A 13,378-nucleotide genomic window follows, 5' to 3' on the forward strand; every position below is an offset into this window, starting at 1 on the left:
TAATAAATGTTTTTCTTTGGAATCCTAACTTGAAGCTGAAGGAAACAATCAGTAGAACGGCAAGATAAAGAAAAAAAAATGATAAGAAAATACCCTAAATGGTCCCACACAGTGGAGGAGGGTCAGGTAATTAGCGAGTATATAAAGCCTTCCGGCCCATCACCAGACTCACCAGCTGCATTGGCAATCTCTTCTGCAGGAAACACTTAATTTTTTTTTCTTCTGTAACTACACTGTACACCAGTAGCCTGCTCCTACTACCTATTCTCCAATCCTTCAGTTTCCCCACAGGTTAGCCTCTTCTTCTTCTGCTTTTGTTTGGGTATATATTCATCTGTTTGAACCTTACTGTTGGGGTTCATAAATTTACGATAGGATGAGGATTGGGCTTAAAACTATTAGTTTTAAGTATTCAAAATCACCATCAGGTTCTGGTGCAGTTATGGCAGCAGTGGTGGAGAGGGAACTCATGTTTTTTTTTTTTTTTTTTAATATTATGCTAGTCCAAACTTTTATAGGATGAGCAAAAATGGGTATATTTAGTTTTTAATTATATGCCACTCTTTGAGGCCTCTCAACAACTTATAGCAAGATATCAAAATCAGGTGTAGCTTGGTCTAATTATCATAATTAGCACCGCAGGAGAAACATGGAGAAAAGGAAAATCTGATAGTTATTCTTTGTTTACTAATTTTCTACTCATGCTGCAGCAGGTTTAATAACAAGAAAAATGAGCTGGGCAGGAGGAGACTGGATGTGCCCTGCATGCCAACACATAAATTTCAAGAAAAGGGAAGCCTGTCAACACTGCAGCTATCCCAAGTATGGTGGCCCTGATCCAACCACATTCATATACAAGAGACCTGGTGACTGGTACTGCACTACCATGAACTGTGGATCCCATAATTATGCGAGCAGGTCAAGCTGCTACAGATGTGGTGCAATGAAGAATGATTATGGTGGTGGGTATGGAGGAGACAACATGTACGGATCAGATGGCAGTATTCCTCCTGGATGGAAAACTGGTGATTGGATTTGCAGCAGGTGAGTTCACATTGCCATGCATTTTCCTCTACTCCTGCTAATTAATTCTAATCTTGATCTACAAAAAAAGTTAATTATTTTCTGATATAACAATGCTGCAACTTCGTTGCCCTATTGCTTCTTTGAATTGGGTAATCATTTTTATTAATCATAATTAGTGTATTAATTCTTCAAGAAAGAAAATAACCTAATATTATCATTGCACCTTGTATTTTTAATGAACAGAGTGGGATGTGGAGAGCATAATTATGCTAGCAGAACTGAATGTTACAAATGCAAAACATCAAGGGAATATGGTAAGCAATTTTACATAAAGTATTTTGACAATTTCTTCTCAAACACAATTTTTTTTTTCAGAAAATCCCAAGTAATATCAGTAATCACCATGCTTGATTACTTTCTCTCTTATTAAATATGATAATAATTCAATTATTCTTGTGTATTTTCAGGTGGAATTTAACCAAGAAACCAGCTTTCTTGCCCTTTTCAGAAGACTAATTAATAATGAGCTTTTGAATGATCTCAAGATCACGGCCATGTATTTGAATTTGGAAGGGTTTCTGGCTTTGTGTATGATTATTGGTGTTCTTGCATGAAGCTTATAGAATCCCTTCTTTCCTCTTTCTTTTTTTTTTCCTTCCATAATTGGATACAGTATATGCTTTCTTTGCATCCATCAAGATCACTCTTTTCTTGGAGAGTGAGTTGATTTTTAATTGGTGTTGTTGCAGTAGCTGCTTTTTATGAGCTGGGTGGTGGTCCATGGAATGTATGGGAGTGGTAGCTCATTAAGATCAACTGAGAAATTCAAGTCTCTCTCATGGACCGCCATTAGAGAGAGCTTTGGATTCAATCAATGTTTTTTCCAGAAAATAATCACTTTTAAACACAGAAATTTGGCAAGAGATTCATGGAATCTCTATGAGTATATAGTTCACTTCAAAAGATAGCCTTTTTCAGAGCAATAATTTAGTACACTTTTAAGCATCAAATCTTCAAGAAACTATAAAAAATTATGCAGATAAGAACCTGATGCTCACCTCATTCTTTAAAAGCTCAAATAATGCAATACCAATACCAATACCAAGTTCAAAAGTGAGTCAATTCCAACTTCTTCTTTCTTTTTCTTTTTTTTTTTTTTTTTTTTTTTTTCCTTTTTTGGGTTTATTTTCTTTTTTTCTAAAATCAGAAAATTAATTGGGTAATGTTAAGTTGTGGCTAGGTACACCTAATGCCATTTGTTGTCTCCCATTTAAACCACCATTATAGCTTTTGAAATATTCTTGGCTTTCCTTTTGGATAGCTTGATGTTCCTTATTCATATGCTTTTGCAAGGTGTTAAGCATTTTAACAGCACAAATTCCTCTAGCATATGTGTTCTCAATTTACTGTAGAAACATTGAATTCCCTTTTCCCTTCTCCTATATTTTCCCAAATATTTATTAATATTTTAGAAGAAGATGCCATATGAATATATATATATATTCCTCAAAAATGTCATTATAAATTAAGGAAAAAAAAGTTGAAATTTGTCAATTTTTTAATCCTTTTTTAGTTATTTAAGCCTGTTATATGCTTGTGGCAAGAGATCTCTTTGATATTATTGGGCTTATCTTTCATCAATTTCATGGGAAATTGGTTTAAGGCCTGTCATGAAAAGAAAGCCCATTAGGGCCCAATCAAATAACATGAGACAAATGTTACGGGCCTTGCTCTAGATAAATTATTTGATGCTCACCATACGTAGTCCGGCCCGCTCCGATTTCGGATCCATACAATATTTTTCCTAATTTTAGGAACTGGCGAAAAGTCCAAATCATTTTTATTAAAATCTAAATAAGTTTTAACTTAATATTATTTTTCGTAATTTTTGTAATAAAAAATTATTTATTATTCTTAATTAAAATAATAAGTTCCTATATTAATTATAAAAAATAATATTTTATTATTAAAATAATATTTTATTTGGTCATAACTGATTTAAAATTAAATATTATGTTTTAAAATTAAATGTTGAAGTTATAAATCATTCCAACACAAAGTAGTTTTTATTAATTTAATAATTTAATCTTTATAGCTATTATATTAATTTTTATAACTATTATATGAATTAAAGAGTGTGGATGGGATTGAGTTTTTTTCGAATGCTCAAGTATTTGTGATGTGATGTTAGTTAATTGTGCCTTATTAGATAATTTATCGTATTTTGGTCTTTTGATTCAAGATTGTAAACTGATTTTATCTAATTATGAGGAAGTAACTTGTTCATAAATCTGCGAATGAAGTCGCTTATATTCTAATAACATCGGGTCAAGGAGTTTGAATTGATATCCCTCCTCCTCACATTGTTTTTTTATTCTCTATAAATTAATAAAATTTTCTTGTTATTTAAAAAAAAATAATAAGATAATTCATAATTTAATTAATATATTATTTTAGAAAGTAATTATATATACAATAAATACATTAAATTATTATATGTAATTGCAAGGATCTATGTAACGCATTTCTAATTTATAACAAACTTTATAGTTAATGAGTAATTTAATTTATTTATAAATAAAAATAAATGAATAAATGATTAACTAAATAATAATTTTTTAAAAATTAATATAATAAATAAATCATAATATTATTTTTAGTGAAAATTGAAATTATAATTGTGTATCCAAGATTCCAATTAGTCTTGAGAAATTATAGAAAATGCAAGAAATGGCTATAATAAAAAGAAAAAAATCATAATAACGAAAATAAAATTCTATTCAGCTCTAAATTCATCAGTGTAATTTGAATATTAAAAAAAATCAGAATTTTAATTATTATTATTATTATTATTTAAAAGAAAAAAGGTGGTGGCAAGGAGCAGAGCTTTTGACGAGTAATGAGTGGGACTTGGTTGTAATGTGGCGCAATAGTAGGAAGTGATTTAGGGGTTTAGGTTATTAGGGACTTAGGGTTAGGCGTTCGTTATTTCTCCCGTTTGAACTTTGTTAGGGTTTTAAAAGAATAGTTTGTTGCCCCCGTTGAATTTGGCGGCTAGGGTTTTTGACCCATTGCTTCCGTCTACCATTTATTTCCATCCTCCTGGTTTGTATAGGTTTTCCATTTGGACAGGTATATATATGTACAAAGTTCCAATCTTTGATCAGTCTCACATAGGTTCTTGTAGGACTGCTCTTCTCTTGATCCTCTCAAATTAATCTCCTTTTAGGCCAAAACATTCATCTGGGTAATCGTCATTTTGTCTTAATCCTTGATCATTACTTCTCTCAAGTAAGTTCAAATTCCCTAGATGTTTTTTGTCTTTCTTTTAACCCAAAAATCTTTCTGGGTATAATTATCGATTTCAATCTGAATTTGTTTATTGATTTAATACAGGAAGAGTATAAGAATAGAAAAGTTTTTTTTTTTTTTTTTAATATCTGGGTTTAGGGAATCGCAATCTGTTTGTTCTTTGATCATTGACTAATTGAGGTTCATTGATTTTTAGATTGCGTTATACATTGATCTGGATTAATCTATTGATTTCATTATCTCGATATTGAGTGCCTCCATTGATTAGTGCAATCAATCCTTGAAACTTGCCAAAATGAGTTACTCCGACTCTCGATCTCCTTTTATGTCAACACAGCTCTCGTATCAATCCGGCAGTGATGCCATTGGCATCTGGCCTCAATTCTCTTTAAACAACGCTGAGCAATTTGACTCGCTTTCACAATTTGAACAACTTCAACCCCCTTACAAAAGACCAAGAAACTGTGAGGACAGCAGCAGCCTATCTGTGAATTCTAAGATGCCCCTGCCAAACAACCTCCCAGTCAATAAGGGGACAACAAACATTTTTTTTAAGACCAGAATGTGTGCAAAATTTAGGACTGGTAATTGTAAGAATGGTGAAAATTGCAATTTTGCTCATGGTATGCAAGATTTGAGACAGCCCCCACCCAATTGGCAAGAGCTTGTAGGTGTGGGTGCACGTGGTGAAGAGGATAGATCAGCAGGGAACTGGGATGATGATCAGAGAATAATTCACAAAATGAAACTATGCAAGAAGTTTTATAATGGAGAGGAGTGTCCTTATGGGGATAGGTGTAATTTTCTTCATGAGGATCCATCAAAATTTAGGGATGATGTAGGGAGGTTTAGGGAGAGTTCTGCAATAAGTATTGGGACTACTGGGCAGCCAATGGTACCAGGAACTGGTGGGTTGAATGCTACTGAAGTCAACAAGCCTGTCAATAACACTGGTTCAGATGCTTATCGAGCGAATATGAAACCTGTGTATTGGAAGACAAAGCTGTGCACCAAATGGGAAACTACAGGTCAATGCCCCTTTGGTGAGAAATGTCACTTTGCTCATGGACAAGCAGGTATGTGCTGTTGGTTAATTCATAAATTTGAACTTGCAAAGGTCTTGTGGTTTCTTTCTTGCATGTTTATTTTCCCTTCTTGTTTGGATTTGGAATTTATTTTAAATGATCTAAGACTTGTACAAAATCTTGGTAGCACAAGAAGTGTATTTGGTAGACTGGGGATTATCAAATCAAGTCAAAATTTTGTTATAGATAAAATTGATAAATTGGAAGTGCTTCATGCATGCTTTGGTGGAAGCTTTATGAAATGAAGAAAGGGTTATATCTAGTTGGTTCTATATGCATACTTCCCATTTGCATTACTACCCCTGATCTGTGTTTAGATTGGTGTATATGAAAATTCTTAATGTTAGCTTTACGATCCTACTGAGTGGGCTGGTGTGGGAGCTTTGTGCAAGGTCCAAAGCGTGCCTCCCCCAAGATATAAGTATGCGACATAGCACAATTTCAGGTTATGAGAATGATGAGTTTCCATTTTAAATATGAAAAAAGCTTGTAAACTCAGTGAATTAGCTTTTGCCTTCCCTGGATTGGTTGTGGAATAGAGTTTACACTTCACTGTTCTCGTACTCCTTTTGAACTGAATATCTGCTTGCATTTTCCCCTCTCATCTTGGGTTCTCCTCTCTCTTTTTCTCCTTCCCTTTTGTGCATTTCTTTGTATGAGGAAATAGGTAAAAATAACAAAATCATATTAATGAGTTCAGATCCTTTAGAAGCCATTCTGAATTAAGCTTAATTATCATTCTTGCATCTCTTCTCCCCTGAAGATGCATTTGCTCTTTCAAGGAGATGAAAAAAGATGCTTAAAAATTATTTACTAACATAGACCTGTAATCTCAGAGTTACAAGTTCCTGGTGGACGTGCCGAAGGAGAACCAGGGAATGCAGGTTCCATTTTGGCCAAACCACCACCAATTCTTGCTAATAATGTATCTCCGATGATGACTGCAAGTGTGCCTAATGTCATTGAAGAAGGGCAGAGTAAGAAATGCTTGTTTAAGTGGAAAGGACCCAAGAAAATAAATCGTATCTATGGCGACTGGCTCGATGATCTTCCATTGGTACAGAACTTGCCAAACCAAGTTGAGAGTTGAGCAGAAGTTGAAATTGTTGCATTTGTAATTATTTTTTGTGAGTTGCATCAAGAAAATTTTGAAGACGTCTGCTTCCATATCTGAAAATTTTGGTCTCTAGGGTGTTTTGCAAAGGTCCCCTGGATGAAGAGATTGGATTTTTGCCCTGCTTTTCGAAATACTAGTAGTTTCTGGATTGCTGCTTCGTTTCATATTGTCTTCAAATAGGTTTCATTCCCTTGTTCTCGTTGTTCCTACTTTCTAATGATGAAACTGGAAGTATATGTTTGCAAATTGTAGCTAGTAATTATTTCTTGATTGGAACAGAAATTAATAAATTCTTTTGAAGCAAATGTGAATGAAACAGTCCATTCATTATTCGTTTAGTTTCTCCATTTATAGTTTATTGCATGCTTTCATGATTAATCCGTTGTTTGATTTCTCAATTTTTAGTTCCTGAAAGAAAACAATCTCTTATTCCTGTTTTGAATAAAATATCTACTGCTCTTTGAAATGAAGAATTCTGAAATAATGAAAATTTTTTAATTCTTTTGAATTTTAAAAAAAATATTTGGAAATAAATAAACATAATTTTTATTTGAATTTTTTTAAAAAATAAATCTTTACAAACAAAAAAGAGAAAAATAATTTAAAACGATACTTGTATAATTATGTATGATATTTATTTTGGAATTAATTTTTTCGTTTCAAATATAAAGATTAAATAAAAAAATAGATTAATTACGATTAAACTTTTATAAAATTTTCAATTCTAAATAATGGTATTGAAAAATCAGAAATTTGGTTAATATAAAATATTTGTTAATTAAAAAAATTAAGTCACTTTAAGTTATTTTCTTATAAAACATTTTGACATATATAAGTTGTTTCTGAAAAACAATTAGAGTCTAAATTGAAAAATATGATTAGGAAAATATTTATTTACAATAGTAAAAATAAATTGCATTATTATAAAATAAATAAATAGCATAAATTTAAAAATTTTAAATGTGAAATATATATATTATATGAATTTTTTTATTATGAAGAGGGATAATAATTTTTTAAAATGTTCCAAAACAAGAAATATTAATTATTTTTTTTAAAATAAAATTAGTATTAATAAAATTTTATCAAATAAAAAGAGATATAATCCCAAAGAGATATGATCATACCTAATAAATTTTCTAGCAAGTATAAGCAATTAGAATGGCATGACAACGAACTCATTTAACAGAAACTTCAGTTCTAGAGTCTAACAAAAATTTACAATCATTCAAAATCAAATCCAGTTCAGAAATGTCTAAATGTGGAGACTGAAAAGTTTGAATCACCTGCAAATAGTCTATAAGAATGCAGCCATTAAGAGGTAAAAATTCCATCGCAAAGAGCAAACAGTGATGGAGAGCTAAAGTTTCAACAATTATCGGCGTACCATTACTTTTCAAAAAACAAAAAACACCACGTTAAAATATATTCTCAGAGTTTTCCACAACAAAACCGTAGTCAATAAAATCTTAAGTTTGAAACAAAATCCCATCAACTTGACAAAACCAACTGAAATTGTCCAAGTTTGAAGATGACGCATGAATTTGGAGAGGAATGACTTCGGGTTTACAAATAGGGTTGGAGGAATAAAACAAGTTCCTGCCCTGATATAAAGTAGCAATGGCATATCCATGCAAAGTACCAGCACGTTGAGCAGTTTCACAATTCAAGATATGATACATGACGTCTTTCACAAGGTGAGCTACTGAATTTTGCACATGGTTCCATAATAATGAGTTCCTTACTGACCATTGTAATACCCAGCTAGATCCTGGCATCGGAATCCTGACTTTCCGGCAGAATCTCCATCGGAATCTGGAATTCAAAGATGCTGGAGCTTTCTAGAAGGGTAAAAGTTATTTTCTAAAATGTTTTCACATGATTTTATGGTTTTAATGCAAAAGAAATTGAGTTTTGAAAATAAAAGACCAAGGAGAGCATTTCCAGGTTCGGCCACCGAACCTCAAGTTCGGCCGCCGAACCTCAAGTTCGGCCGTCGAACATGGGATAGTTTAGGAGGCACGTTAGGCTTTCAAAAGTGGCTTTCTTTCGGCCGCTGAACCCCATGTTCGGTCTCCGAACGTGGTGAGGTTTTGGAAGCAGCTTTGGCTGCCGAAGGTGGTTAGCCGGCTACCTATAAAAGGCCATCTGATCGAAAATGGGCGAGTTTTCTCCCCATTCTCGAGCTAGGGTGAGTTCATGTCCTCCTTTGGTTGATTTCATGATTCTTTCTTCAAATCTTTCAAGTTTTAACAAGTTTTAGCTTGGGTTTTGAAGAGTTTTGAGCTTAAGATCAAGTTTTGGAGCTTGGAGACCCAAGGAGCTTGTAACAGCCCGGAAACCGAACTGCCACCGGCACTAGGATCCAGATCGACTTAAGGTCGCCGGGACCCGTAGTAAGCCTGCTATCCTGTCTGTAGACCTGTGAACTCCCATACATGATCATACATTTTCTGTAAAACCATAAAACTTTTCTTTAGTCCAAGGCTTAACCTGTGCATGCACTCTCTCTGTGCTCTACTAATCCCTACTAGAGCTCCTCATGGCTCTAGGCGGATTAAGCTCATAATGTTAAGCCTGGTTTTACTCATACACATACAACAAGAAAGAAACATACATAAACTGATCATGTGACTCCACAAAGGGATTACAAGTCTTATAAATCAAGCACCATTCTATACACTGTCCATATACATTATCTCTGTACAAATACATGTCCACACTAGCTATTACAAAACTCTGTACTCTTCCTGTACCCTGCTGAGTTCTCTCTGATCTCTGAACCTGCACAACTGAAGTTAGGGGAGAGGGATGAGCTACAATAGCCCAGTGAGTAGAATAGGCAAATACAGGTGATAAAACATGCTCTCATGGAATGCAACACAGAATCACATCACCTCGGCCGGACGGATCAAAACTCCCTCTATCTCATCTGGGGTACCTAAGTACCATTTGCCTGGTCCCCGTAGGGCTGTTCCAGGTCTTTATGCCTGGTCCTCGTAAGGCTGTTCCAGGTCTTTCCTCTGAGGGCTAATGAATCCTCACGAAGTCCGTGCCGTCTCACATAAGCAATGTACAAGGAGCCATGCCAAGTACAAGGATAAATGCAATGCATCATCTTTGTGTACACTAATGCACTCACCCTAAAGCATATTCATGATGCATGAAGTATGATAAAATATCAGTTTTCATATTAAAACATTAAGTTAAATTCCACTCACCTGTAGTTCTCTCTGAACTAACTCTGCAGGTTCTGACTCTGGACTCACTGCTGATGTCCCTGATTCCTCTGGTCCGTACCTACACAGGTGGACTCAAATGAGGGACTAAACTCACTCAAGAACATCTCTAAGAAACTCCCCAAAACCCCTCTAACAATCCTCAAACCATCACATAAAACATGCAAAGGAAAGCTGGACAGGGCACTTTCGGCGGCAGGTTCGGCGGCCGAAACCCCACTCCAGAGACGAAACTCATGCATGTTCGGCGGCACATTCGGCGGCCGAAGGTCTCGTCCAGAGACGAAACTCACACACTTTCGGCGGCCGAACGCCCTCTTTCGGCGGCCGAAAGTCCCTTTCTAAACCGAAAGCCTAGCTTTCGGGGGCAACCTTTGGCAGCCGAACTGCCTCCACAACGGGTTCGGCGGCCGAACCTTCCTTCGGCGGCCGAACCTGGTTTTGCCCGAAGGGCAGAACCCTGCTCTGTTTCATGCAAACTTTGCCCAAAAACCTACAAACATGCATAGCAACTACTCCCAACTAGCATATACACATATATATGCACAAAGGGGTCTAAAACTATCCTAAAACCCCAAACAAACATAGCACATAACACTTAATCATGCTAGAACACCACAAATCACCAAAAACCTCACCTAAACCTAAACATGCATACTACCCATACAAACTTCATAAAACCTTTCAAAATCATCAAAGAAGCTCAGGATCTTCACTTACCTCTTACACAACGTGAGGATGAAGGATCCTAACGTGGAGATATGAAGAAAAGCTCTTCCAAAGCTCCAAGCTTCAAAACTTGGTTTCTTTTGCTCAAAACCTTCATAAATCACCAAAACTCTTAAAACTCTTGAAAGATTTGTTGAAAATCATGGAAAACAGGAAAGTCAACGTAGGAGAGGCTGGAACTCACCTCTGGCTGCAAGTGGAGGAGAAATAACCTCCTTCCACCGACCCTTGGCCCTTTTATAGGTGGCTGGCCAGACCACCTTCGGCAGCCGAACGTGAAGCCGCAACCATGCAATGTTCGGCGGCCGAAAGTGACCTTCGGCGGCCGAACCTTTGCATTTCTCCCTTGTTGCTTTTCTTTCAAAACTCAAGTCTTTTACCACTTCAAAACATGAAAACAAATGAAAAGACTTTAGAAAACATATGCATTACCCTTCTCGAGGGTTCCGACACCCGAGATTCCACCGGACTATAGGAATTCCGATGCCGGACTCGAGCCGGGTATTACATTCTCCCCCCCTTAAGAACATTCGTCCCCGAATGTCCCTAACACAACATAAACACATAGAAAAGGGGAAAACTAACCTCAAAACAGATATGGGTATTGCTGGAGCATGGACTCCCGAGTCTCCCAAGTGCACTCTTCTAGGTTGTGGTGGTTCCATAAAACTTTCACCATTGGTATCTCCTTGTTTCTCAGCTTTCTGATCTGGGTGTCAAGGATCCGCACTGGCTGCTCTACATAGGTGAGATCACTTAAGATTTCCACCTCAGGTTCACTAAGAACCTTCTCTGGATCTGACACAAACTTTCTCAACATAGAAACATGGAATACCGGGTGAATTCGTTCCATAGAAGCCGGTAAATCTAGCTTATACGATACAGGCCCGATCTTCTGCAAGATCTCAAAGGGACCAATGTACCGTGGGGCCAGTTTACCCTTCTTTCCAAACCTAACCACTCCCTTCATCGGAGACACTTTAAGCAATACCATATCCCCCTCCTGGAACTCTATCTGCTTCCTACGGATGTCTGCATAGCTTTTCTGTCTGCTTACAGCTGTTCTGATCCTCTCTCTGATGATAGGCACTAACTTGCTGGTTATCTCAACTAACTCTGGCCCTGCAAGAGTTTTCTCTCCTACCTCTTCCCAGCAAACAGGTGTTCGGCACTTCCTCCCATACAAAGCTTCATAAGGAGCCATCCCTATGCTAGCATGATGGCTGTTATTGTAGGCAAACTCCACCAGAGGTAGATGCTGCCTCCAAGAACCGCCAAAGTCTAACACACACATTCTCAGCATATCTTCAATGGTCTGGATGGTCCTCTCTGACTGACCGTCTGTCTGTGGATGGAAAGCAGTGCTGAAATCCAACCTTGTGCCCATTTCATTTTGCAGACTCCGCCAAAACCTGGAGGTGAACTGAGGTCCTCGATCTGATACTATCGACACTGGAACTCCATGCAACCTTACTATCTCGTCTACATACACCTGCGCCAACTTGTCCACAGAGTAGTTACTCCTGACTGGAATGAAGTGAGCAGATTTAGTGAGTCTATCCACAATCACCCAGATGGAGTCTAGTCTGTTAGACGTCGCCGGTAAGCCCACTACAAAATCCATAGCTATGTTTTCCCATTTCCATTCTGGAATCGACAGTGGGTTAAGCATTCCAGCCGGCTTCTGGTGCTCTAACTTCACCCTTTGACATGTCTCGCAGGCTGACACGAACTGTGTCACTTCTCTCTTCATTGCTGGCCACCAATACACCCTTCTCAGATCTTGATACATCTTGGTGGCTCCCGGGTGAATACTATACCGCGTATTATGAGCTTCCCTCATAATGTCGGCCTTCAAACTGCTATCATCTGGTACACATAACCTCTTCCCGTGCCGAAGAATCCCCTCTCCGTCAAATCTAAACTCTGCACTGTTGCCCGACTGCACAGTCCTGGCAATCTTCACTAACTCGGGGTCTTCGTGCTGTTTCAGAGCCACTTGCTCTAGAAACACTGGTGTCACTCTCATCTGTGCGATCAAAGCACCCGTACCAGATAACTGCAATTGTAACCCTTCTTCTACGAGCTTGTAGAAATCCTTCACCACCGGTCTTCTCTCTACTGCAATGTGGGATAAACTGCCAAGTGACTTTCGGCTTAAGGCATCAGCTACAACATTAGCCTTGCCCGGATGATACTGGATCTTACAATCATAATCACTGAGCAATTCTACCCACCGTCTCTGCCTCAAGTTTAACTCTCTCTGACTTAAGATGTGCTGCAGGCTCTTATGATCCGTATAGATCTCACACTTTACCCCATAGAGGTAATGCCTCCACATCTTAAGTGCAAAGATAACAGCTGCCATCTCCAGATCGTGTGTCGGGTAATTCAGCTCGTGCTTCTTCAGCTGTCTAGAAGCATAAGCTATCACTCGGTCATTCTGCATCAACACACAACCTAATCCCACTCGGGATGCATCACAGAACACTGTGAAATCTTCATCACTGATCGGCAGCGCTAACACCGGTGCTGAAGTTAACCGTCTCTTCAACTCTGCAAAACTTTCCTCACATTCCTCTGACCACACAAACTTCTGATTCTTTCTGGTCAGTCTGGTCATAGGAGCAGCTATCTTCGCGAAGTCCTGAACAAACCTCCGATAGTAGCCTGCCAAACCCAGAAAACTCTTGATCTCTGTTACCGTTGTGGGTGTAGGCCAGTTGGCTACGGCCTCTACCTTTTTGGGATCTACTGCTATACCGTCCTCTGATATAACATGTCCCAAAAAGGAAATGCTCCTTAGCCAGAACTCGCACTTGGAGAACTTGGCATACAAGCCATGCTCTCTCAAGGTTTGCAGCACTATC

At 37.5% G+C, this 13,378-nt stretch overlaps 2 protein-coding genes across 4 annotated transcripts; both read left to right on the plus strand.

Moving 5' to 3' along the window:
- The first annotated feature begins 145 nt into the window (after window positions 1-145).
- LOC110600326 (uncharacterized RNA-binding protein C17H9.04c) lies at window positions 146-1,842 on the plus strand. Of its 2 annotated transcripts, none has more exons than XM_021737159.2 (4): window positions 146-291; window positions 711-1,044; window positions 1,270-1,340; window positions 1,494-1,842. In XM_021737159.2, the coding sequence occupies exons 2-4, from the start codon at window positions 731-733 to the stop codon at window positions 1,502-1,504; spliced, it is 396 nt and encodes a 131-aa protein (XP_021592851.1). In that variant the 5' UTR covers window positions 146-291; window positions 711-730; the 3' UTR covers window positions 1,505-1,842. The 2 variants fall into 2 exon arrangements, with proteins under 2 accessions (XP_021592851.1, XP_021592850.1); XM_021737158.2 differs by having other exon boundaries at window positions 161-291; window positions 714-1,044.
- A 2,107-nt stretch (window positions 1,843-3,949) lies between these two features.
- Window positions 3,950-6,858, plus strand: LOC110630732 (zinc finger CCCH domain-containing protein 39). 2 transcript variants are annotated; one of them, XM_021778287.2, is made up of 3 exons: window positions 3,950-4,317; window positions 4,535-5,414; window positions 6,260-6,858. In XM_021778287.2, the coding sequence occupies exons 2-3, from the start codon at window positions 4,634-4,636 to the stop codon at window positions 6,511-6,513; spliced, it is 1,035 nt and encodes a 344-aa protein (XP_021633979.1). In that variant the 5' UTR covers window positions 3,950-4,317; window positions 4,535-4,633; the 3' UTR covers window positions 6,514-6,858. The 2 variants fall into 2 exon arrangements, with proteins under 2 accessions (XP_021633979.1, XP_021633978.1); XM_021778286.2 differs by having other exon boundaries at window positions 3,950-5,414.
- Window positions 6,859-13,378: the final 6,520 nt, after the last annotated feature.

Source organism: Manihot esculenta, chromosome 14 (assembly GCF_001659605.2).
Source record: "Manihot esculenta cultivar AM560-2 chromosome 14, M.esculenta_v8, whole genome shotgun sequence".
Taxonomy (NCBI): domain Eukaryota; kingdom Viridiplantae; phylum Streptophyta; class Magnoliopsida; order Malpighiales; family Euphorbiaceae; genus Manihot; species Manihot esculenta.